The 25,277-nt window shown below is 50.6% G+C and overlaps 2 protein-coding genes and 1 non-coding gene across 11 annotated transcripts in view; 2 read left to right on the top strand and 1 right to left on the bottom strand.

The window, feature by feature from the left end:
- Positions 1 to 5,510: 5,510 nt before the first annotated feature.
- Positions 5,511 to 10,842, bottom strand: GLRX5 (glutaredoxin 5). Its single transcript, XM_073637496.1, has 2 exons — positions 10,519 to 10,842; positions 5,511 to 5,939 (listed from the first exon to the last, which is right to left on the bottom strand). The coding sequence occupies exons 1-2, from the start codon at positions 10,766 to 10,768 to the stop codon at positions 5,761 to 5,763; spliced, it is 429 nt and encodes a 142-aa protein (XP_073493597.1). The 5' UTR covers positions 10,769 to 10,842; the 3' UTR covers positions 5,511 to 5,760.
- Positions 10,843 to 11,019: 177 nt separating this feature from the next.
- The window catches only part of SYNE3 (spectrin repeat containing nuclear envelope family member 3), a 106,463-nt gene continuing 92,205 nt past the window's right edge, over positions 11,020 to 25,277 (top strand). For 7 of the 9 annotated variants that reach the window (XM_073638347.1, XM_073638339.1, XM_073638346.1 and 4 more), the window contains exon 1: positions 11,020 to 11,236. In XM_073638347.1, coding sequence (XP_073494448.1) covers positions 11,202 to 11,236 — 35 coding nt within the window. In that variant the 5' untranslated portion in view covers positions 11,020 to 11,201. Of the gene's footprint in view, positions 11,237 to 20,541; positions 20,757 to 25,277 lie in introns of those variants that run through there. The other 2 variants (XM_073638343.1, XM_073638342.1) reach the window with 2 other exon arrangements.
- On the top strand, positions 11,088 to 11,342 carry LOC141155683 (small Cajal body-specific RNA 13). The gene has a single exon (XR_012247587.1).

The raw sequence follows: 25,277 nt of genomic DNA, 5'->3' as shown, positions 1-25,277 counted from the left end.
TTCATATTGCCTCAATAATACTGCAGGCAGCAAACAGACTTAGGCTATGTTCACACACGTTGGGTTTTGCAGCAGATTTTTATGCAAATTTTCAGCTGCGTTTTGCAGAACCAGCAAAGTCTATGAGAAACCAGAATTCTCTGTTCACACATCATGTTTTTTTTGCTGCATATTTTGGGATTTGGTTGTGTTTTTGGAAAATAGAGCGTGTCACTTCTTTCAGTGTTTTTGCAGCAGGAAATGCACCTGCGTTTTTGCTGCGTATTTGCAGCATTTTTTCACCCATAGGAAGTAATGAGTGGTCAAAAAAATCCAGCAAAAAATGCAACAAAACCTGCAGCAGATAAAAAACACACTGTGTGTGAACAGAGCTTAGAAGGGGAATTTGCACGATGTCTCACTCTAAACAATGGGATTTCTGAGCTCTCACCTGACGGGAGGGAGAGACCGAGCGCTCACCTGACGGGAGGGAGAGACCGAGCGCTCACCTGACGGGAGGGAGAGACCGAGCGCTCACCTGAAGAAGAGGGAGAGACCGAGCGCTCACCTGAAGAAGAGGGAGAGACCGAGCGCTCACCTGAAGAGGAGGGAGAGACCGAGCGCTCACCTGAAGAGGAGGGAGAGACCGAGCGCTCACCTGAAGAGGAGAGACCGAGCGCTCACCTGAAGAGGAGGGAGAGACCGAGCGCTCACCTGAAGAGGAGGGAGAGACCGAGCGCTCACCTGAAGAGGAGGGAGAGACCGAGCGCTCACCTGAAGAGGAGGGAGAGACCGAGCGCTCGCCTGAAGAGGAGGGAGAGACCGAGCGCTCGCCTGAAGAGGAGGGAGAGACCGAGCGCTCGCCTGAAGAGGAGGGAGAGACCGAGCGCTCGCCTGAAGAGGAGGGAGAGACCGAGCGCTCGCCTGAAGAGGAGGGAGAGACCGAGCGCTCGCCTGAAGAGGAGGGAGAGACCGAGCGCTCACCTGAAGAGGAGGGAGAGACCGAGCGCTCGACTTATGGAGCGGGGGAAGGTGATTGCGCCATATTTTATACCTGCACAAATAGCAGGGACTGTGTAAATAAATGTCTACAATCTGATCGCTTTATGTGCGCTGCTGCAGAACAAGCTCATTAAGTAACAAGCGCTGCGCACAATCTGTAATCAGACTAAAAGTTATTTGGGCGGCGATAAAAAGCCGTCAATGCCAGAGCCGATACCTGAAGATTAACTGTTCGTATACTATGGGACACTGTCGAGGGAGCGAACAGCGCAACATGAGACCACTGAGATGGAATGAGAGAAAGGGGTCCGGACGCGCAGAGCATCGCAGCTATGATAGAAAGGGGTTAGGAAATGCAGAGCATCGCAGCTATGATAGAAAGGGGGCAGGACACGCAGAGCATCACAGGACACGCAGAGCATTGCAGCCATGATAGAAAGGAGTCAGGACATGCAGAGCATCGCAGCTATGACAGAAAGGTGTCAGGACAAGCAGAGAATCGCAGCCATGATAGAAAGGGGTCAGGACACGCAGAGCATCGCAGCTATGATAGCAAGGGGTCAGGACATGCAGAGCATCGCAGCTACGATAGAAAGGGGTCAGGACATGCAGAGCATCGCAGCTACGATAGAAAGGGGTCAGGACATGCAGAGCATCGCAGCTACGATAGAAAGGGGTCAGGACATGCAGAGCATCGCAGCTACGATAGAAAGGTGTCAGGACATGCAGAGTATCGCAGCTATGATAGAAAGGAGTAAGGAAATGCAGAGCATCACACCTATGATAGAAAGGGGTCAGGACACAGAGCAACGCAGCTATGCTAGAAAGGAGTAAGGAAATGCAGAGCATCACAGCTATGATAGAAAGGGGTCAGGACACGCAGAGCATCGCAGCTATGATAGAAAGGGGTCAGGACATGCAGAGCGTCGCAGCTGTGATAGAAAGGTGTCAGGACATGCAGAGCATCGCAGCTATGAAAGGGGTCAGGACACGCAGAGCGTCGCAGCTGTGATAGAAAGGTGTCAGGACATGCAGAGCATCACAGCTATGATAGAAAGGGGTCAGGACATGCAGAGCATCGCAGCTGTGATAGAAAGGTGTCAGGACATGCAGAGCATCGCAGCTATGATAGAAAGGGGTCAGGACACGCAGAGCGTTGCAGCTGTGATAGAAAGGTGTCAGGACATGCAGAGCATCGCAGTTTAGCAGTGTAGGGCACCGTCACATTACATTATATATTGTGGGGCTATTATGCATTGTACGGCTCCTGTATACTTGGCACTGTACGGCACGGCAGTTTCTTGGTCACGATGTGCTGTAGACAGCACTGATGGAAATACGCCGTATACCTATGACTGAGGTGTCATTATTATTTGGATATGTAATAACACAATGATACAAGGTCTATAAATTGTAGAAGGACAGGATGAATCTCCCCTGCAACCGATGCATCACAGGCGGAGTGGAGTCGTAGGGATTGTGACGCTCCTGTTAATCTCCAGGATCTGTGTGACAGGGGATGAAAATATTTTTGAGTACATTTGTATATTCTGTGAGCCGGAGATGACTGGTGGCAGCGGCCGGGGATGACTGGTGGCAGCGGCCGGGTGTACACTGTCAGCTCCAGGCTGCGGCCTGTCACTCATCCGTCACTTCTGCTCATTTCCATCAGTCAGAGCGGATCTGCAGATCGGCCCCGTCCGGCCCTTCTGGACGTCACAGACAAGGTTTTAGCACTTTGATTTTTTACTTTTCAAGATCTCTGTTTACTGTCAGCAAATGACAATGCCTAAGAAACTCCGTCCCGCCAGCGTTAGCTGAGGGTTTGTCACACTTGTATCCAATCTACACCACACACTGCAGAAGCACAAATGTTTCTTGGCTCCTGGTCATTTGTTACAGTGTATCAGTACAGGTTTATCACATGGGCTGCTCTCACAGAGGATTGTATAGACTTGGATACAAGTGTAACAAACAGTCAGCTGTGAGAAATACATACACCGACTATCTTCCATGTCTGCAATAAGACATAATTAATGGCCAGACGTGAAGAGGTTAATCCCGTCACTCTTCAATATGTGAACGCACTGTCACTTTAAATAGATTTTCCCAATCAATTCTATGGATTCAGCCGATCCTGCGAGACTTGGGATCTATTCACCTATTGATCAGAGACCAGCTCTGGTCATCAGCATCTTCAGTAAATCCCTGCGAGTGCAGCAGTGCCGGAGAGGTCAGCGCTGGTCACCCAGCTTTGCCAGACTCCTGATCAGTTCAGCGATATCAGATCAGGGAGATTTCATTAGCTTTAATTAAATACAAAGCCGTCACCTGGGACATTCCAGCTACTGCGATACTACAACTTCCAGCATTCATGATGAGAGTCATAGTTTTTAAAATCTGTATAGTCACAAGTTTGAGATTACAATTTTCATCAGCTGCTATACCACTTTTTACCATAGGTGGCAGCAAATCCTTTCCTTAAACTCGTGCAGCCGCAGCGCCATCTGCTGGGGGGATCAATGAAGAGCAGACGTGGTTGAAAGAAAAAAAAAAGGCTGATGGTGCAAGAATATTGCCAAAATGTCTACATTTATATAAAAGGATATGACAGCACCAACAGCGATGGAATACGGGCAGTATATGCTGCCGACGTCAGAATAGCCGGAGGGGTGTACACTGTGAACCTCCAGAATGTGGGAGCTGCTCCAGTACTCTGGACTTCAAGACACAAGGTTCCAGAGTGATCATCCCTCTTGCAGGACCCAGGGAAGGTAAGGGGCTCATGTGCTCCGGTTTGGGTGTACCCCCCTTGTGGGCCGGCGCCGCTCTCAGCTGCTTCCTCCGGAGCAGTCGCCGTTATCTCCGTAGTGAATCGCTATCTCCTGTGCGCAGCGAGGGCGAGCGTCCAGTGTGCAGGGGCAGATAACAGAGGAGGGGGAATGGGACCACGAGACCAAAGCTCTCCGTCATCACCAAGTCAATCGCTTCTGTCCCGGACTTAAAAATTCAAGAGACATAAATGCAGATATTTCCCCTTAACCCCCCAGTATGGGAGCAAACACCGTCATATACTGAACGCGAGGAGTCTGAAAGAACAACAAAACTCTGAATCTCATCAATGGTTGGTGCAGAAAATGCTCTGAACGTACCCGGATCAAGTGCAGGCAAAACCCCCCAGAGGCCCACACCGCAGCCCCCCTGTCCTCCCCCATACTCAGGCCCCCCCCCATACTCAGGCCCCCTCCCCCTCCCTCCCCCATACTCAGGCCCCCTCCCCCATACTCAGGCCCCCCCCCCCATACTCAGGCCCCCTCCCCCATACTCAGGCCCCCTCCCCCATACTCAGGCCCCCTCCCCCTCCACCATACTCAGGCCCCCTCCCCCATACTCAGGCCCCCTCCCCCTCCACCATACTCAGGCCCCCTCCCCCTCCACCATACTCAGGCCCCCCCCTCGTCCTTCACCATTCTCTGCTCCCCCCTGCAGACCCCTTTGCACCAGTCTCATCTCCCACAGTACCATTAAGGATGAGTCATACTGAAGGCGAGGTGCCCGATCCTTCTCTCCCCTGATATTAGCCTTGGTCCAGTCTACAGCCAGCACTGTGCTAATCGGAGCCGTCCTCTCCCCTCCATTCTCTCCTCGTGCTGCTCCAGTTCCCTAGAATGCGCTAATCTGTATAATCCGATTCCGTTGTAAGCACGGCTTCCATCACATCCCCTAATCCCCCTCCTTTCTTCACGCCCATGTTTCCTGAAAACCTGATCCCCCCCACCCCCCCCATTTGTCAGGATCCTGCACCGTGGAATATGTTGGCGCTATATGACGATTATTATACTGGTCACAGCAGAGACAGCGGCAGCAACGGGGATAACTCTCAGGATGCGACAGTCCCAGTCTCCATTAGATATTTACACCCCAAACAGGGGACAATCCCTGTAATTAACCCTTTCCCGCTGAGCCCATACCCTCAGCAGCTGTAAATGACATTTTACCCCTTAGATGCCAAAATCAGTAAAGACTACGGCATCAAACACTGTTACATATATGGGGCCCCTGTGTCTCCCCATCAATCTGATTAAACACCATCAGTAGTGTGTACGGGTAGTCGGGGCCCCTAATAGTGGCCCTCAGGTTAGCAATGCATGGACACCTCTTATGCAGTTGTAGAGGCTAATACAGAAATCTCCGACAGAAGCGATCAAAGGGTCACGAGATCAAGTCACAAAGTGAGAGACGGAGAAATAAAATCATGCTTCTCGGTGAGCCATAATCACTGTCAGGAGTCGGTCTTGTCACCCTGTGGCTCAGTGGCCCCCCGTTCCCTCTCACAGCGAGACCCCCCCTTACACCTCTGACCATACAGGACACATCTGGTTAAATCTTTCTGTAAAATGTAGTATAGAACGATGGGAGGAGTAGTTTCATAGTGAATTCAGTGTGGGAGGAAGTAGCTAACTTCTCCTCTTCCAATAGAAATCAATGACACGACAATGTCTGCAGACAGGACACCGGGCGGCTGCGGATAATTCTAGATAATTCTATTTATTTGCACTGTAGTGCGATCATTACATCCCTCCGATCAGTATCCGGACAATCATACAATCCTTCTCTACAGATATAGGATGGAGCTGTAAGAACGTGAGCTTTGTCTCCTGCCGACTCCACGGCTGAACAGTTCATAAAACATAAGGCTTCTCCGGTGCGGACGGGACAGGTCGCCGCCTCAGGGGAGGGTCCATATAAATAGTTCACAGCGCGGGCGGAGCGCCCCCGTTACTTCTTTTCTTGGCTCGGTTCTGCGTCTAATAGTGCGGAGCGGATCCCCAACTTCTTCAGCTCCTCCACCAGGTCTCCGTTCTGGTGCATCTGTAGGAGGATGTCGCAGCCCCCCACAAATTCTCCGTTCAGGAACACCTGCGGGATGGTGGGCCAGTTGGAGTAATTCTTCACCCCTGTGACAGAAAGAAGACGTTCAGCTTACAAATTCCATATTAAAAAGCTCTGTAAATCCAAAAAGCTAAGGCAACCTATTGTTCTCTGCTATCAGCCACAGCTGGCAATGCCTCCCAGATCCCATAGCTCTACTCTCTTACATCTCATGGCCCATCCCCCTTTCCAGGAAGCATTGCACTCCATCCAGGGTGGGCACAATAGCAACATGTGCACCCCACCTGGATGGTCACTGGGGCAGCGTTATAGTACCAGCACTGCAGCTCTGCGCCATCAGCAGCACAAGAAGAGACGAGCCAAGATCTGGACGCAAACAATAATTCACTAACAAGCAGAGATCTTGGAAAGGAGTCATAGGGAGATTTACAGGTCATGTCCCCTTTAAGGACGATCTGTGTTGTTACATTGTATCATGTGAACCCATTCAGTGTTACATGGAGACAAGTAGGAGAATGTCAAGGGCAGAGACAAGGTGACACCTCCCAAAGAGGATCGGAGTCATGGAAATGTTCCCACATATATCAGCCAATCAGTGCGAGCTTCTAATTAGTAATAACATTCACGATAATCACAGCAACGAGCGCAAAACACCTAACAAACGAGAACAACCCCTACAGATATGGACTCTGCGCGGGACCCCTGTATACGGGCCAGAAAAGAGCCCCTATAAATATGGACACCGGAGAGGACTCCGCTCGGGACCCCCGGATACGGGTTAGAAAAGAGCTCCTACAAATACGGGCACCGGAGAGGAGGACTCTGTGTGGGACCCCCACATACAAGCCAGAAAAGAGCTCCTACAAATATGGGCACCGGAGAGGAGGACTCTGTGTGGGACCCCCAGATACAAGCCAGAAAAGAGCTCCTACAAATATGGGCACCGGAGAGGAGGACTCTGTGTGGGACCCCCAGATACAAGCCAGAAAAGAGCTCCTACAAATATGGGCACCGGAGAGGAGGACTCTGCGTGGGACCCCCACATACAAGCCAGAAAAGAGCTCCTACAAATATGGGCACCAGAGAGGAGGACTCTGCGTGGGACCCCCACATACAAGCCAGAAAAGAGCTCCTACAAATATGGGCACCGGAGAGGAGGACTCTGCGTGGGACCCCCACATACAAGCCAGAAAAGAGCTCCTACAAATATGGGCACCAGAGAGGAGGACTCTGCGTGGGACCCCCACATACAAGCCAGAAAAGAGCTCCTACAAATATGGGCACCGGAGAGGAGGACTCTGCGTGGGACCCCCAGATACAAGCCAGAAAAGAGCTCCTACAAATATGGGCACCGGAGAGGAGGACTCTATGTGGGACCCCCAGATACAAGCCAGAAAAGAGCTCCTACAAATATGGGCACCGGAGAGGAGGACTGCGTGGGACCTCCACATACAAGCCAGAAAAGAGCTCCTAAAAATATGGGCACCGGAGAGGAGGACTCTATGTGGGACCCCCAGATACAAGCCAGAAAAGAGCTCCTAAAAATATGGGCACCGGAGAGGAGGACTCTGTGTGGGACCCCCAGATACAGGCGAGAAGAGAGCTGCTGTTCCCATTCTGGTGGCCTTTTGCCTCCTGTATACGGACGGTGGTGACGTCTCGGGGACGACGTTTCAGCTTTGCCAGTGATAAAGTTGCACAGTCACCGTTATGTGCAGATCTGGGAGATTAGGAGCCGGCAGCACAAAGTCACAGACAGCACACAGCTCTGCACCTGACATGTGGCCCAGCGACATCTCCTGGCTACTGCTCCCTGCTATCAGACACTATAAGGCCCTGTACACAGGCTAATGAAGAACCCGCTGATATCGATGGGTCCGATATGTATGGGGGGCCGGCCGACTGATATCAGCCCCTCTTTTAACGCTCCTGAACTGATGTAAAGTCCATAGATTTCTGTACATATAATGATGATGGATAATAAAGAAGGGAAACACCTGCAGGACGGACACTACAACCCTCATGGGCAGACCTGGACTAAATGTGACCAGCTGGCCACAGTCAGCCATAGAGCTGAAAACAGTGGCCTCCAGCCCATGTGACCACCACCTGCCCAACATCTGATCATCATAGCTGCATCCTCGGGATAGAGATGAATGCAGCGACAGGAGGCGACGGCGCCCTCTTCCCTCTTCCACCATTGTGCCAGTGTCTGAGCTCCGCGGGCTCAATGATGTCACAACACCGCGCCGGCTGAGTGTCGCTACAGCGCACTGCAAAAACCAGGAGCAGCGAGGACCGGGGGGCGGGGAGTAGTTTAATTTTTCTGTGAGGGAGGAATGCGGGGACACCGCACTCTGTGAGATCATTGTACAGTGTGGGGTGCTGCGGGGGCTTCATACTGTGTGGGGGCTGCATGTTGTGTTGGGAGCTGTTGCTGACGTTACAAGGCCTGAACAGGAGTCGTGTAACTTATAAGCTGCACATACATACATACATACATACATACATACATACATACATACATACACATATATATATATATACACACACACAGTACAGTCCAAAAGTTTGGACACACCTTCTCATTTAAAGATTTTTCTGTATTTTCATGGCTATGAAAATTGTACATTCACACTGAAGGCATCAAAACTATGAATTACCACATGTGGAATTATATACTTAACAAAAAAGTGTGAAACAACTGAACATATGTCTTATATTCTGTGTAAGGGCTATTTGACCAAGAAGGAGAGTGATGGGGTGCTACGCCAGATGACCTGGCCTCCACAGTCACCAGACCTGAACCCAATCGAGATGGTTTGGGGTGAGCTGGACCGCAGAGTGAAGGCAAAAGGGCCAACAAGTGCTAAGCATCTCTGGGAACTCCTTCAAGATTGTTGGAAGACCATTTCCGGTGACTGCCTCTTGAAGCTCATCAAGAGAATGCCAAGAGTGTGCAAAGCAGTCATCAAAGCAAAAGGTGGCTACTTTGAAGAACCTAGAATATAAGACATATTTTCAGTTGTTTCACACTTTTTTTGTTAAGTATATAATTCCACATGTGTTAATTCATAGTTTTGATGCCTTCAGTGTGAATGTACAAGTTTCATAGTCATGAAAATACAGAAAAGTCTTTAAAAGAGGTGTGTCCAAACTTTTGGTCTGTACTGTATATATATATATATATATATATATATATATATATATATATATATATATATATATATATATATATACACACACCCCCACCTACTGTTTCCTCACCCCTCCCTTGTAGACTGTGAGCCCTCGCAGGCAGGGTCCTCCCTCCTCCTCCTGGTACACAGTCGCTGACTCGTTTTGTTCAAGATTAGTGTAATTGTGCTATGTATATCCCTTTTCACATGTAAAGCGCTATGGAATAAATGGCGCTATAATAATAATTCTATGGTTGTGACCCGTTGCTACAATCAGTCCTATAGTAACCTGTACGAGCAGCAGCAGCGGTCACCAGACTGAATTCTGCTCAATAGTAAGTGATAAAAATATAAAATAATGAACAGAATTAACTTTGGCCTCCACAACAATCAGGGTCTCAGGTGGCCCCTTTAGAAAGTTAATTGCCCTCCCCTGATTATAGGGGTGAATTCCATGCTGTATATTGGGGGGGAGGGGGTGTCAGAAGGAAGAGATCACACAGGACCCTGCTCAGTGGGTGCAGCCTCAAAGAAACTAGGATCTTAAAATAGCCCGCGCCTCCTACTGGAAAGACAGGTAAATCTCACTGTTATGTATCTGATCAGTGCAGGTGCCCTGGCCACGGCGCCGCACCAGCACCTGGACGAACTGCACATAGCGCGGAGGGCAAGGCCACTATGGAAGACACAGGGCGCCATATTTCTTTACAGATACCACAATGCACTCAAGCCCCACCCCCCCACAAACCCCTCCCCCACATCTCCGGCGCTCGCCCCCGCCTCGGGTCCTGGCCCCCCGGCGCTCGCCCCCGCCTCGGGTCCTGGCCCCCCGGCGCTCGCCCCCGCCTCGGGTCCTGGCCCCCCGGCGCTCGCCCCCGCCTCGGGTCCTGGCCCTCCGGCGCTCGCCCCCGCCTCGGGTCCTGGCCCTCCGGCGCTCGCCCCCGCCTCGGGTCCTGGCCCTCCGGCGCTCGCCCCCGCCTCGGGTCCTGGCCCTCCGGCGCTCGCCCCCGCCTCGGGTCCTGGCCCTCCGGCGCTCGCCCCCGCCTCGGGTCCTGGCCCTCCGGCGCTCGCCCCCGCCTCGGGTCCTGGCCCTCCGGCGCTCGCCCCCGCCTCGGGTCCTGGCCCTCCGGCGCTCGCCCCCGCCTCGGGTCCTGGCCCTCCGGCGCTCGCCCCCGCCCCGGGTCCTGGCCCTCCGGCGCTCGCCCCCGCCTCGGGTCCTGGCCCTCCGGCGCTCGCCCCCGCCTCGGGTCCTGGCCCTCCGGCGCTCGCCCCCGCCTCGGGTCCTGGCCCTCCAGCGCTCGCCCCCGCCTCGGGTCCTGGCCCTCCAGCGCTCGCCCCCGCCTCGGGTCCTGGCCCTCCAGCGCTCGCCCCCGCCTCGGGTCCTGGCCCTCCAGCACTCACCCCGCCTCGGGTCCTGGCCCTCCAGCACTCACCCCGCCTCGGGTCCTGGCCCTCCAGCACTCACCCTGCCTCAGGTCCTGGTCCTCCAGCACGTTATAGGTCGCGTACTCGTCCACCCCGTGCATCCGCAGGATCTGCACAACCGCGTTACTGAAGCCGCACAGCGGCTGAGCCGGAGACCCCTTCATGAACACCACCACCTTGTCCTTCTTCACCAGCCCCTCCAGGTGCTCACGGGAGACGCTGCTGCTGAGCAGGCGGCGGACCCCGGAGCTCCGAAGCGCAGCGGACACTCGGGACACGCACCAGCTCATGACTACTGACTGACACCCGCACGTCACTCTCACGCGACAACCTCTCACAGAAGCTTTCTGGCCCTATCGGGCTTCCGTTACTACAATAACTCCGCCCACCGTGTGATTTTCATTGGTCGAAAGAATCTTGAGCGTGTATTGGACAAAGCAGCTGTCTGTTACTATAAGGGACCAATACGTGACCGATACGTCACGCGCGGGGCGGGGTTATCAGAGGACGCCTTGTACGCGCGCCCAGCTGCTTCAGTAGGATTCTGGGCGCCATGACGGTGAGTGAGGCTGTGCCGCCATCTTGGTGGAGGCCGTGTCTTCTTCGTGCCTTGCAGCCACCTCTCCGGCCTCGCGTTGTTTGTACTCTGGGCCTCCGGAGCTGCATAGAGCAACATGTGATGAGGCCGAGACACCCCGGCGAGAGAGCGGCCGGCGGTGCGCCATGCTCCTCACACAGCAGCGTCTGTGGCCACGGAGGTAATGACGAGCCGTGTTATTATCCATCCGCCGACAGGCAGAGCAACGCAGCCAGATGTTATTTACAGGGCGAGGAGGCCTGATAAACACTGACCCTGCGACACCGAGATACGGGTGTGATACGGGCCCCGTGACTCCTGACTCCCCCCTGTTCACCTCAGATATACCATTTGGTTTGGTCCCATGCTGTATTTAACCCCTTAGGACCCTGGGATTTTCAGTTTTTGCATTTTTGCTCCCCTTGTTCCCAGAGCCATAGCGTTTATATTTTTTGGTCAATATGGCCATGTCAGGGCTTATTTTTTGCAGGACGCGTTGTACTTTTGAACAACATCACTGGTTTTACCATATCTTGTACGGGGAAAAAATTCCAGGTGTGGTGAAATTGCAACATTTTTTACACTTTTTGCTTGCTTCTATAGTCTATATAGGAGACTAGAAGCAGCAACTGTCCGATCACCTCTATGTAGCAGAAATTCTCCTGTGCTATGAGCGCCGACCATTAGGTGGCGCTCATAGCGATCAGTACATGACAACCACTGGGGTCTGCTGCAGACCCAGGGTTGTCGTCCCCACCCATCAGTGACCTGTGATCATGTGACTGGGTCACTGATGGGCGGGGTAAGTGATGCCCTCGCGGCGCTGTTAAATGCCGCTGTCAGAGATTGACAGCGGCATTTAACTAGTTAACAGCCATGGGTGGATCACGATTCCACCCGCTCAGTGCCCTCACTGAACTGAACCAGGGGTGATAGCCTGGTGCTTACTATTACGTCCCAGGCTTTAAAGGGGTCCACATCAGAGCTGGGGGGTGGCTTTTACTAGCAGAGAGGAGGATCAGATGCTGCAAGGAGGACTCCCATCGGACCGGACTAGCCTCTTTTAAATACAGCGTGGGACCAAACCAAATGGTATAATTGAGGTGAACAGGGGGAGTCCGGAGGCAATGGAATCCTCTGTGGCATGCAGAAGAGCATCAAGAGTGGTGGCGTTAGTTGGGATAGTAAAACTTATAACTGTAATGTTGTATATGTTGCTACTATGTAAGACTGTTGACTGTCATATTCTATTACAGGAATCCAGGGAGCCGCTAATCCAAGAGAAGAATAGTGAGAGCAGCTCTGGAGTATAATAAAGTATCAGTAATGTATGTACACAGTGACTGCACCAGCAGAATAGTGAGTGCAGCTCTGGAGTACAATACAGGATGTAACTCAGGATCAGTAATGTAATGTATGTACACAGTGACTCCACCAGCAGAATAGTGAGTGCAGCTCTGGAGTATAATACAGGATGTAACTCAGGATCAGTAATGTAATGTATGTACACAGTGACTGCACCAGCAGAATAGTGAGTGCAGCTCTGGAGTATAATACAGGAGGTAACTCAGTATCAGTAATGTAATGTATGTACACAGTGACTGCACCAGCAGAATAGTGAGTGCAGCTCTGGAGTATAATACAGGATGTAACTCAGGATCAGTAATGTAATGTATGTACAGCAGTGACTGCACCAGCAGAATAGTGAGTGCAGCTCTGGAGTATAATACAGGATGTAACTCGGGATCAGTAATGTAATGTATGTACACAGTGACTGCACCAGCAGAATAGTGAGTGCAACTCTGGAGTATAATACAGGATGTAACTCAGGATCAGTAATGTATGTACACAGTGACTGTACCAGCAGAATAGCGAGTGCAGCTCTGGGGTATAATACAGGATGTAACTCAGGATCAGCAATGTAATGTATGTACACAGTGACTGCACCAGCAGAATAGTGAGTGCAGCTCTGGAGTATAATACAGGATGTAACTCAGGATCAGTAATGTATGTACACAGTGACTGCACCAGCAGAATAGTGAGTGCAGCTCTGGAGTATAATACAGGATGTAACTCAGGATCAGTAATGTAATGTATGTACACAGTGACTGCACAAGCAGAATAGTGAGTGCAGCTCTGGGGTATAATACAGGATGTAACTCAGGATCAGTAATGTAATGTATGTACACAGTGACTGCACCAGCAGAATAGTGAGTGCAGCTCTGGGGTATAATACAGGATGTAACTCAGGATCAGTAATGTAATGTATGTACACCGTAACTGCACCAGCAGAATAGTGAGTGCAGCTCTGGAGTATAATACAGGAGGTAACTCAGTATCAGTAATGTAATGTATGTACACAGTGACTGCACCAGCAGAATAGTGAGTGCAGCTCTGGAGTATAATACAGGATGTAACTCAGGATCAGTAATGTAATGTATGTACAGCAGTGACTGCACCAGCAGAATAGTGAGTGCAGCTCTGGAGTATAATACAGGATGTAACTCGGGATCAGTAATGTAATGTATGTACACAGTGACTGCACCAGCAGAATAGTGAGTGCAACTCTGGAGTATAATACAGGATGTAACTCAGGATCAGTAATGTATGTACACAGTGACTGTACCAGCAGAATAGCGAGTGCAGCTCTGGGGTATAATACAGGATGTAACTCAGGATCAGCAATGTAATGTATGTACACAGTGACTGCACCAGCAGAATAGTGAGTGCAGCTCTGGAGTATAATACAGGATGTAACTCAGGATCAGTAATGTATGTACACAGTGACTGCACCAGCAGAATAGTGAGTGCAGCTCTGGAGTATAATACAGGATGTAACTCAGGATCAGTAATGTAATGTATGTACACAGTGACTGCACAAGCAGAATAGTGAGTGCAGCTCTGGGGTATAATACAGGATGTAACTCAGGATCAGTAATGTAATGTATGTACACAGTGACTGCACCAGCAGAATAGTGAGTGCAGCTCTGGGGTATAATACAGGATGTAACTCAGGATCAGTAATGTAATGTATGTACACCGTAACTGCACCAGCAGAATAGTGAGTGCAGCTCTGGAGTATAATACAGGAGGTAACTCAGTATCAGTAATGTAATGTATGTACACAGTGACTGCACCAGCAGAATAGTGAGTGCAGCTCTGGAGTATAATACAGGATGTAACTCAGGATCAGTAATGTAATGTATGTACAGCAGTGACTGCACCAGCAGAATAGTGAGTGCAGCTCTGGAGTATAATACAGGATGTAACTCGGGATCAGTAATGTAATGTATGTACACAGTGACTGCACCAGCAGAATAGTGAGTGCAACTCTGGAGTATAATACAGGATGTAACTCAGGATCAGTAATGTATGTACACAGTGACTGTACCAGCAGAATAGCGAGTGCAGCTCTGGGGTATAATACAGGATGTAACTCAGGATCAGTAATGTAATGTATGTACACCGTAACTGCACCAGCAGAATAGTGAGTGCAGCTCTGGAGTATAATACAGGATGTAACTCAGGATCAGTAATGTATGTACACAGTGACTGCACCAGCAGAATAGTGAGTGCAGCTCTGGAGTATAATACAGGATGTAACTCAGGATCAGTACAGGATAAGTAATGTAATGTATTTACACAGTGACTGCACCAGCAGAATAGTGAGTGCAGCTCTGGTGTAATCTCTTGTGTACAGCCTAAAATAAAGCAACTTTTTCTTTTTTTTGTGACTGTGAATTTGTCGTCTCTTATGTTTTTTTCTTTTTCCTGGTGTCTGATCACATTGACTTTGTGTCTGTGCCGCCCTCAGTCAGACCTGGTCAGTGGTGGTCCCTGCTCAACCTCTGCAGATTGGTGCAGTTTCTCCATTGAATCTTACCCTCTTCATTACATCTGTGTGGCTATATACATGTCATGGTGACCCTGCAGGTTCCTACTACACTACTGGAGGATTGCTATAGCTTTAACCACTTAGATGCTGTGGTCCGTTGTTTTTGTGGGGTCTGGAGGTACTGGACAGGGGGGGTGGGATGTGACTCCACAAGTCACTGAGGAAATTGAGTGATTTGTGCACCCATTTCTTGCCCTTGTTTGATGGTAGGACACTACACCCATGTCAAATACTGGCTTTCTAATCGTTCAGTCATTTAGTATGACAGTGCTGTCTCATATCTGCTGTGCTGACAGCCTTTACTAACATTTATCCCCATGTGTGGTTATCCTCACCCTATTAATATTCCACGGCAGGCTTCTGTGACAGACCTGAGCAGTTTCCCGACCGTTGAACGGATTTTTTGTTTTGTTTTGTTTTTTTTTCTGCCTCCTGGTGGCTGTGGTCTCTGCAGTTTTATACATTGACCACCAGGTGGCGCTCTGTCTACGCCTGCATTATTGAAAAGGTAAATAGTCGCTGACTTGCTACACTGATCGGTCAGGAGAGGGCACTCTGGATGAGGGGACCTTGGTGGGTGTGCTGGGATATCTGTTCTGGAGCTGATGGGTTGCTATAATGTATCAGGACATAGATTTGTGATATTTGTACCATATCTGGACCGGATCCAAGTATAACAAAGCCTCAGCTATGAGCTGGGCTAAAATGGTAGGCCTCGTTCATTGACAGCACGCAGTTGTCTTAAAATGCAAATCAAATAGGAAAAAATAACGGAAATCTTCTGTGATCCCATTAACCATATGGACGTCTCGCCGTATTATTCATGTGCCAGGATCCAGAGGGGAGGACATCTGTCATCTGTCACACTCGTCACTTTCACCCGCTACTTGATTGCAGCTGGAGCGCATAGTCTCGTTCCTGTGTTTATACCGCAGCCGACGTCGTGCTCCACCAGCTTAAGTATCAGCGGTCACCCAGCTTTCCAAGAATCCCGAATGGCAGAGTGATGGTGTGCAGCACTACGGCTCCTGTATCTTCTACTCTGTCCACGCGCTCGTGCTCTGCCGCTGCTATATGCAGGTATTCTGGGTCACTTAGAAGAAATTACCCCTCCATTAAATAAAGTCATGTTCCTGGACGCTGGCTTGGATGCTTTGTTGGAGGCAGGCGTAGTCCGAAATGTATTTCTGGTCTTGTTAGAGATTGCTTTACACTGCAGCTTTTCTTTTTACTGATTGGCGGTGGTGAAGAAACACAAGCTGTGGAGGACGTCAGTACAGGGAGAGAAAATCGCTAGCGGCCGAAGCATCACTGCAAAAATAATATCCGGTACATTCTGCTCGTAGTCAGAGGAGGGAGGTCACCACAGAGGAGGCCAATCAGCAAGTTGCCTTACACTCATATACTGCAGATAAAAAGCTTTCTAAGGCCATGCTCAGTATTTGCTCAGTATTTTACATCAGTATTTGTAAGCCAGGAGAGGAATAGTATAATGGAAACACGTCACCCCTTCCGTATTATCACACACTCCTGGTTTTGACTTACAGATACTGATGTAAAATACTGAGCGTGGCCTAAACATAATGAAAACAATCTCTAGGTTAAGCTGCCAAAATGCAAAGGACGTTCATGAGATATATACAGGGGACAGATGGTACGCCCTGCCGCTGGAGACGTTGCTTCACTGTCCATGAGTTCTCTGATCAGGGCAGAGGAGCAGGGAAAACTCTTCTGACACTCTGCACGGTGGCCCCGGACGCTGCGCCTCCTGTTTCTTCTGCCCTCGTATGTGCATTAGAAGCGTGCACAGGATCAATGAGAAGCCGCGACGTCCACAAGATGAACGTTTATTGGGATATAGAGAAAAATATTTTGATAAATACTGACTGCTATTAAAGTCAATATCTAATACTAGCAAATACACACACACACATATATATATATATATGTATTTACAGATTTGATTTGTAAATAAACGTTGCTCTTTTCTGTCAGGTCTTACTCGTAGCTTCTCTTGGGCAGTTTTCAATCTTGAGCTTCCAATAAATTATTAAAGCAGCAGCCCTGATAGATTCACCACCGCTCCCTGGTGAAAGAAAACAATGCACGTTCCTGGCCCCCTAGTAAGGGTGCATGCACACGGTCAGTAAACGCTGCAGATTTGACGCAGAACACTTGCACTGCGTGCAATCTGTAGCGGCCAGATGTTAGAGCATAGTGGATGGGATTTCTAGAAATCCCATGCCCACTATGCGTCTCCGTGCTCCTGCGGCTCACCCATGGACATGCGGCGCGTCTTCACGGACCGCAGCATGTCAATTTCTCTTGCAGAGACGCTATCAGTGCAATGTATAGGATGCGGATTCACATGCATGCAGTGCTTTGGACGTAGCACAAGTATGCTACATTCAAAGCACTGCCAAAAAGGATCGTGTGCACATACCCTAATAGATTCACCAGCCACCGTCTTCTGCTCTTTCTGGCGCCACTCTGCCATCCTTTGATCGCAGCTTCGGACTGACCAGTCAGAGATAACGGCACAAGATCTCAGTGTAAGTCTCAACAAACAGAATCCTAGAATGTTACAGTTGGAGGGAACTTCCAGGGTCCTCGTGTCCAAACCCCGGCCCAATGCAGGATTCATTAAATCATCTCAGATGTCTGTCCAGCCTCTGAAGACTTCCATTGAAGGAGAACTCACCACCTCTCGTGGCCGCCTGTTCCACTCATTGACCACCTCACTGTCAAAAAGTTTTTTTCTAATCTATCTTCTCCCTTTCAGTTTCATCCCATTACTTCTAGTCTTTCTTTGTGTAAATGAGAATAAAGCTGATCCCTTTACACTGTGACAGCCCTTCAGATATTTGTAGACTGCAATTAAATCTCCTCTGTCTTCTCTTTTGTAAGCTAAACATTCCCAGATCCTCTAACCGTTCCTCGTAGGACATTGTTTGCAGTCCGCTCACCATCCTGGTCGCTCTTCTCTGAACCTGCTCCAGTTTTTCTATGTCTTTTTAAAAATGTGGTGCCCAGAACTGGACACAGTATTCCTGATGAGGTCTAACCAAAGAGGAGTAGAGGGGGATAATGACTTCACGTGATCTAGACTGTATGCTTCTGTTAATACATCCCAGAACTGTGTTTGCCTTTTTTGCTGCTGCATCACAATGCTGACTCATGTGCAGTCTGTGATCTATTAGTTGAGGGTATCGTATTCTATGAGGGTATCGTTCTGCCTCATAGTCTTACATTAAGAAGTGACCTCCAGCTCGCCCAGCAAACACTAGAGCGATCTGGCATATCACAAACGGCACAAGACGACCGGAGCGGCACTGAGAACAGAATACGGCTTCTAGTGAATATATTACTGGGGGAAGGGCACATACATTAGTGATACTATGGGGGTGAAATAAAAAGCACAGAACGCCGTAGTGCTGCTTTAAGGTTATTACAGATGCCTCCATCCTCAGTGCGACGTGAAGGATGTGGATAGTTTAGACCAGAGGAGGCCTCCAGAATCTCGTACATGGTGGGTGCTGTTGGTCAGCATCTGCCATGGTTGTGCCCGGGGGCCATTACTACCACTCTAGACCCTGTGACACCTGACGCTTTATGCATTCTGAGCTCCAGCGTTTATTGCCTTGTTATTTATAGAGAGCAACAGCTTAAAGGGCAGGAGACGCTCTAGATGAAGCCCCTGGTGATGCTGGCAGAGCGTCGGGGCCTCGTAGACTGACAGGACTGCCAGCTGTCCCGTGCCATCCATAGTCTTGTCTTCTGCACTGTGCCCCTGGCCTCCAGGACACTGGACGTGGCAGCTCTACTCACGGCCATCAGCCTCCTGGACCAGTCACCAAATGCAAACTTTCTGCCCCAGTCACAGATTTCTTTTAAAGGTTTGCTCCTTCTTTGGATAGGTCATCCAGAAAATGACTACACTGGGAAAATAAAAGGGATGTGGTACACGTCTAGGATCGCTGATTAAAGGGGTTGTCTCATTTTTTTTAGGATCCGTGCAGCTTCAGAGCGAAGGCTCTAAAACAGAGAGAGTGACAGTTCCTTCCTCAGTGACCGGCCACTTTTAGGTGACTGGTAGCCCAGGCAATGAGCTGTACACTAAAAAACTTAAAAATCCCTGTTCTTGAGAATGAGATGGATTTCTAATGAGGTAAAATCACCAGGTTTCTTGTGTTCAAAAACATTTTGCTATTTTATCCATATTTGAAGATGAAAAAATCCTTTAAGGGAACTGTCAGCCGTTCCACGCTGTCCATCCTGGACTAGTCCGGCGGTGCCCCAGGCCGACTCTCCCTAGAGCTGCTGCAGGTGGTCTCTCACATCTCTATCTGCACAAGGCGGAGGTGACCTGTCAATCAGCTGCAGCAGTGCTGGGAAGAGCCGGCCTGGGGCACCGTCCGACTAGTCTCTGGTTATGGTTTCCGGCTGGATCTTCTAACTATAATTTCTCTGAACAAATGCCTGGGTGCAGCAGGACTCTGCCCGTCGTTTAAGAGGTGGTCAAAAACTGTTTTCAAGTGGAAATCGCTCCAGGAACGTTATCTCTTTCGGGAGATTTTCCTTCTTGAAATGGTTTTGGAAGAGATTCTCCCCTGAAGCTGGTTTTGCCACCTTTTGTTTGGACTGAGATTAGTTTGGAGGGGATCAGAGGTGTTTAAAGAGGTGTAGTGGAGTGTGTAGAGGGGTCTGGAAGGGAGCACAGTCTGGGGGGACAGGGGTTTGGAGGGGAGCAGAAGAGTCTGGAGAGGAGCAGCACAGTTTGGGGAGGGGCAAAGAGGTTGGAGGGGATCAGAAGAGTCTGGGGTGGCCAAGGGGGTTTGGAGGGGATCAGAAGAGTCTGGGGGGGGGGGGGGCAAAGAGGGTTTGGAGGGGAGCAGAAGAGTCTTGGGGTGTCAGAGGGAAGCAGCACAGTTTGGGGAGGGGCAAAGAGGTTGGAGGGGATCAGAAGAGTCTGGGGTGGCCAAGGGGGTTTGGAGGGGATCAGAAGAGTCTGGGGGGGGGGGGGCAAAGAGGGTTTGGAGGGGAGCAGAAGAGTCTGGGGGGGTGGGGTGCAAAGAGGGTTTGGAGGGGAGCAGAAGAGTCTTGGGGTGTCAGAGGGAAGCAGCACAGTTTGAGGAGGAGCAAAGAGGTCTGGGGAAAATCAGAAGAGTCTGGGGGGCAGAGGAGTCTGGAGGGAAGCAGCAGTTTGGGGGGTGGGGCAGTGAGATTTGGAGGGGATTAGTAGAGTCTGGGGTGGCACAGAGGTCTGGAGGGGAGCAGAAGATTCTGGGGGGGTGGTCAGAGGGGTCTGGAGGGAAGCAGCATAGTCTAGGGGGGACGACAGAGAAGTTTGGGGGAGTGGAGCCAAGGGGCTGGAGAAGAGCAGAGGAGTCTGGGGGGGGACAAAGGTTTAGAGGGGAGCAGAAGAGTCTGGAGGCACAGAGGGGTCTGAAATGTGTCAGTCAGGTCTGGCAGCAGCTTTCTTCCCACTGATAACGCTCTCAGCCTGCCTGTGTGCAGAGGAGCCAGGAGATAACGCTCGGTCTGTACAGTGTAACATGGCAGGAGATCCTCCATAAGCTGAGCTCGGCCGGTGGAGCAGCGGCACCAGCGATGTGCAGGACGGTGCCGGCAGCCGGTGCCCTGTGATCACGTGCTGCCCCTGCCCTCCGCCGCCGGCGCCACTGTTCCCCTATATAGCCGCCGCGCAGTCACCGCCTCCAGTCCGCTCAGTGTCAGGAGGACGGGAGGTTCCTGTCTGCGCCGCCGCTCAAATCCGGTCCCGCTGCCCCCAGCCCGGAGCCTCAAGGTATGTGACCCCCGGGACTGCAGCGTGCGGAACCGGCCAGAGACCCCCTGCTGTGATCTAGGGGGTGCAGGGCTGGGGGCTGCTGTGATCTATGGGGGTGCAGGGCTGGGGGCTGCTGTGATCTATTGGGGTGCAGGGCTGGGGGCTGCTGTGATCTATGGGGGTGCAGGGCAGAATGCTGCTGTGATCTATGGGGGTGCAGGGCTGAATGCTGCTGTGATCTATGGGGGTGCAGGGCTGAATGCTGCTGTGATCTATGGGGGTGCAGGGCTGAATGCTGCTGTGATCTATGGGGGTGCAGGGCTGAATGCTGCTGTGATCTAGGGGGTGCAGGGCTGAATGCTGCTGTGATCTATGGGGGTGCAGGGCTGAATGCTGCTGTGATCTATGGGGGTGCAGGGCTGAATGCTGCTGTGATCTAGGGGGTGCAGGGCTGGGGGCTGCTGTGATCTAGGGGGTGCAGGGCTGGGGGCTGCTGTGATCTAGGGGGTGCAGGGCTGAATGCTGCTGTGATCTATGGGGGTGCAGGGCTGAATGCTGCTGTGATCTAGGGGGTGCAGGGCTGAATGCTGCTGTGATCTATGGGGGTGCAGGGCTGAATGCTGCTGTGATCTATGGGGGTGCAGGGCTGAATGCTGCTGTGATCTAGGGGGTGCAGGGCTGGGGGCTGCTGTGATCTAGGGGGTGCAGGGCTGGGGGCTGCTGTGATCTAGGGGGTGCAGGGCTGAATGCTGCTGTGATCTAGGGGGTGCAGGGCTGAATGCTGCTGTGATCTAGGGGGTGCAGGGCTGAATGCTGCTGTGATCTGGGGGCTGCTGTGATCTATGGGGGTGCAGGGCTGGGGGCTGCTGTGATCTATGGGGGTGCAGGGCTGGGGGCTGCTGTGATCTAGGGGGTGCAGGGCTGGGGGCTGCTGTGATCTAGGGGGTGCAGGGCTGGGGGCTGCTGTGATCTATGGTGGTGCCTTGGATGCATGTTAGCTCTTTTCAGGCTGCACTGTATATGGGGCATTTCACTGCCTGTAGTACTAGAGCAATACTGGGGCATTACTAATGGCTGTACATGGTGATGTATTAGATGCACTGTGGATGCAGTATATAGAACATACACATGCGGTACAGTGGGTATATAGAGAGTGAAGGTGATAATGGGGGGGGGGTATAATGGGTTCAGTATAAAGAGTATACACAAGAATACATTACATTGGATATATGGTGGGTGACACCTTGGGGGCTTTAATATTTGGCCAGTGACACAAGTTTTGGCATTTTAGCTGTTTACCAAAACATATTCCTGATCCAGTTCTATAATCAATCTGAGCTTAAAGTGCCGACTCTCAGCTTTAATTTGAGGGGATTCACATCCTCTCTCCTCCTGTACCAGTCGGTGTCTCGTTTTTGTTCAAATTATTGTACTTGTTTGCTATGTATACCCCCTTTTAAACATGTAAAGTGCCATGGAATTAATGGCGCTATAATAATAAATAATAATAATAATCCTGATTGGAGGAAGGGTTTAGGAATTACAGCTCTTTAATATGTTGCTGCCTCTTTTTAAAGTGACCAAAAGTAATTGGACCATTATCTCCGAAGCTCTTCAATGGGATGAATGGGTTATTCCATCGTTAATCCATCATCTATGAAGCAGGTAAAAGGTCTGGAGCTGATTCCAGGTGCAGTATTTGCATTTGGAAGCTGTTGCTGTGAACCCACAACATGCTGTCTAGAGAAGGCTTGGAGCGGCTCCTGATCCTCAGCACATCCTGTGTAACATATTGTGGAGGTGGTATGATGGCGCGGGCATGCATGGCTGCCAATGACACCAGATCACTAGTGGTTATTGATGATGTGACTGAAGACAGAAGCAGCCGGATGAATCCTGTGTGTTCAGGGCGATACTTTCTGCTCCGATTCAACCAAGTGCAGCAGGGTTGATTGGACGGTGCTTCACAGGACAGACGGACAATGACCCAAAACATCCTGCGAAAGCAAAGAAGTGGAATATTCTGTAATGGCCGAGTCCTCACCAGATCTCAGCCCATCGAGCCGCATTTCACAGGCTGAAAACAAAACTTAGAAGTTGTCCACTACTATAAATAATATCCCCATCAATTTAAACTTTGGAAAGAAGTTTTTTTGTAATTACCTTCCGTTGTTAGAAGTGCCTGTGCGTGGCGTATCACAGCCCAGCATCCAGCCTGCGCATGCAGCCAATGAGTGCTGAGGAGAGGGAAAGAGTGTGCTGGATGCTGGGCTGTGACGTGCGGTGGAACGCTGCCCGCAGTCCATCAATCAGGGGGGTGCGCTTCACTGGGTCACGCCGCTGGGTTCCTGGAACTTGACGTGACATCAATAGATGTCGGAGCCGGCTGCAGCCGGGGTCACGTGATGCCCAGTGAGGTGACATCCATGGCCCCAGACTTCAGGTTGTCATTGCTGCAAAGCCTCACACCGGAGGACACCAGCGAAGGTGACATCCATGGCTTCAGACTTCAGGTCGTCATTGCTGCAAAGCCTCACACCGGAGGAGACCAGTGATGGTGATATCCATGGCCCCAAACTTCAGGTCGTCATTGCTGCAAAGCCTCACACCGGAGGAGACCAGTGATGGTGACATCCATGGCCCCAGACTTCAGGTCGTCATTGCTGCAAAGCCTCACACCAGAGGAGACCAGCGATGGTGATATCCATGGCCTCCAGACTTCAGGTTGTGATTGCTGCAAAGCCTCACACTGGAGGACACCAGCGAAGGTGACATCCATGGCTCCAGACTTCAGGTTGTGATTGTTGCAAAGTCTCACACTGGAGGACACCAGCGATGGTGACATCCATGGCTCCAGACTTCAGGTTGTGATTGTTGCAAAGTCTCACACTGGAGGACACCAGCGATGGTGACGTCCATGGTTCCAGACTTCAGTCGTCATTTCTGCAAAGCCTCACACCGGAGGAGACCAGCGATGGTGACATCCATGGTTCCAGACTTCAGGTCGTCATTGCTGCAAAGCCTCACACCGGAGGAGACCAGTGAAGGTGACATCCATGGCTCTAGACTCCAGGTCGTTGTTGCTGCAAAGCCTCACACCGGAGGAGACCAGCGATGGTGACATCCATGGTTCTAGACTCCAGGTCGTCGTTGCTGCAAAGCCTCACACCGGAGGAGACCAGCAATGGTGACATCCATGGTTCCAGACTTCAGGTTGTGATTGCTGCAAAGTCTCACACCGGAGGAGACCAGCGATGGTGACATCCATGGCTCTAGACTCCAGGTCGTCGTTGCTGCAAAGCCTCACACCGGAGGAGACCAGCGATGGTGACATCCATGGCTCTAGACTCCAGGTCGTCGTTGCTGCAAAGCATTCTCTACAAGGGACTTAAAATGAACATTTTATCAGAAAGTGAATTTGTCCAATTACTTTTGAACCCCTGAAATGAGGATTTGTAGAAAAATGGCTGCAATTCCTAAGCGTTTCACAGGAGATTTTTGTTCAACCCCTTTAAAGCGAACCCATCATCAGGATTTAACCCTATAAACTAAAAGCATGGTCATAATGGCGCTGTGATGCTGATTAATCTAATACCTGATGTGAAGGGATCCGATCAGTGGTTGTTGAATACTCACCTTATGAAGTTTTCATAAAAGTCTTTTGTGCTTCAGTATGCTTCGCGGTGGGACATGGGGGCAGGGTCTTCTTCTTGTTCTCCGCTCCCCCCACCAGCCTCCTCTGCTTCTTGTACAGGTCATTGATTATTCAGTGACCAGCCTCCTTTTTAAAATTCCGCGCCACCGCCATCATTGTGTGGGCAGCATGTTCGCAGTGTGAGTCTGTCTTCTGCGCAGGATGTCAATTAAATGGCGCCGGAGGCTGCGCATGCGCAGATCGAGATCTCTGCTCAGTTGTTTCATTTTAAATCAAGAATAGCAAAATAGTGGCCTGCAGAGCTGAAATCACAGAGATCCGGCACTGGCCAAATATTTCTGGACGTAACTGTACATGTGGCGTGCAGTGCTGGGACCATTGTGTGGGTATAGGGGGTATTGAATGGGATGTGCAGGGGCAAATGTACTGAATACAGCAGTGGTCTATGGAGATGTACGCTGGGTGGGTGCAGTCTAGGGGGTCCTGGGCTGTGGTACAGGTGTATATAGGGTATAGGCTGGGGGGTTCTGGACTGTGGTACAGGTGTATATAAGGTGTATGTGGCATGAGGGTCTGTATTATAGGTGTATGTAGGCTGGGGGGTCCTGGGCTGTATTATAGGTATACGGCGCTGTTATACAAGTATATGTAGATTATTATTAGGGGGATATTTGGGGTGGACTCGGGACCCTCAACTTGATATCTTCACCTTTATTGGACCTGTTGTCTTTATTCACAATGGGAAGAGATGAGGCATTTATTTTTGTTCTATACAATGTTACAATTTGAAGCTGCTGCAGAACCTCTTCATCCTGCTTTACACCTGTGTCTGTGATGCCTCCCTGGTATCAGCACCTGAGTCTGTGTGAATAATTCAGTACATT

The sequence above is a fragment of the Phyllobates terribilis genome, unplaced genomic scaffold, assembly GCF_046119375.1.
Source record: "Phyllobates terribilis strain yellow unplaced genomic scaffold, ASM4611937v1 Scaffold_7__3_contigs__length_470593459, whole genome shotgun sequence".
NCBI lineage: Eukaryota > Metazoa > Chordata > Amphibia > Anura > Dendrobatidae > Phyllobates > Phyllobates terribilis.
The sequence above is the reverse complement of the archived record's forward strand: the minus strand, read 5'-3'. Positions and strand labels throughout refer to the sequence as shown.

What these genes read in the sequence shown, in the direction of transcription:
- GLRX5 (XM_073637496.1), bottom strand. Translation starts at nt 10,768, where the DNA reads ATGAGCTGGTGCGTGTCCCGAGTGTCCGCTGCGCTTCGGAGCTCCGGG. An exon ending in GGACCAGGACCTGAGGCAGG is followed by an intron (nt 5,940 to 10,518) that starts GTGAGTGCTGGA and finishes TTTCTGTCACAG; the next exon opens with GGGTGAAGAATTACTCCAAC.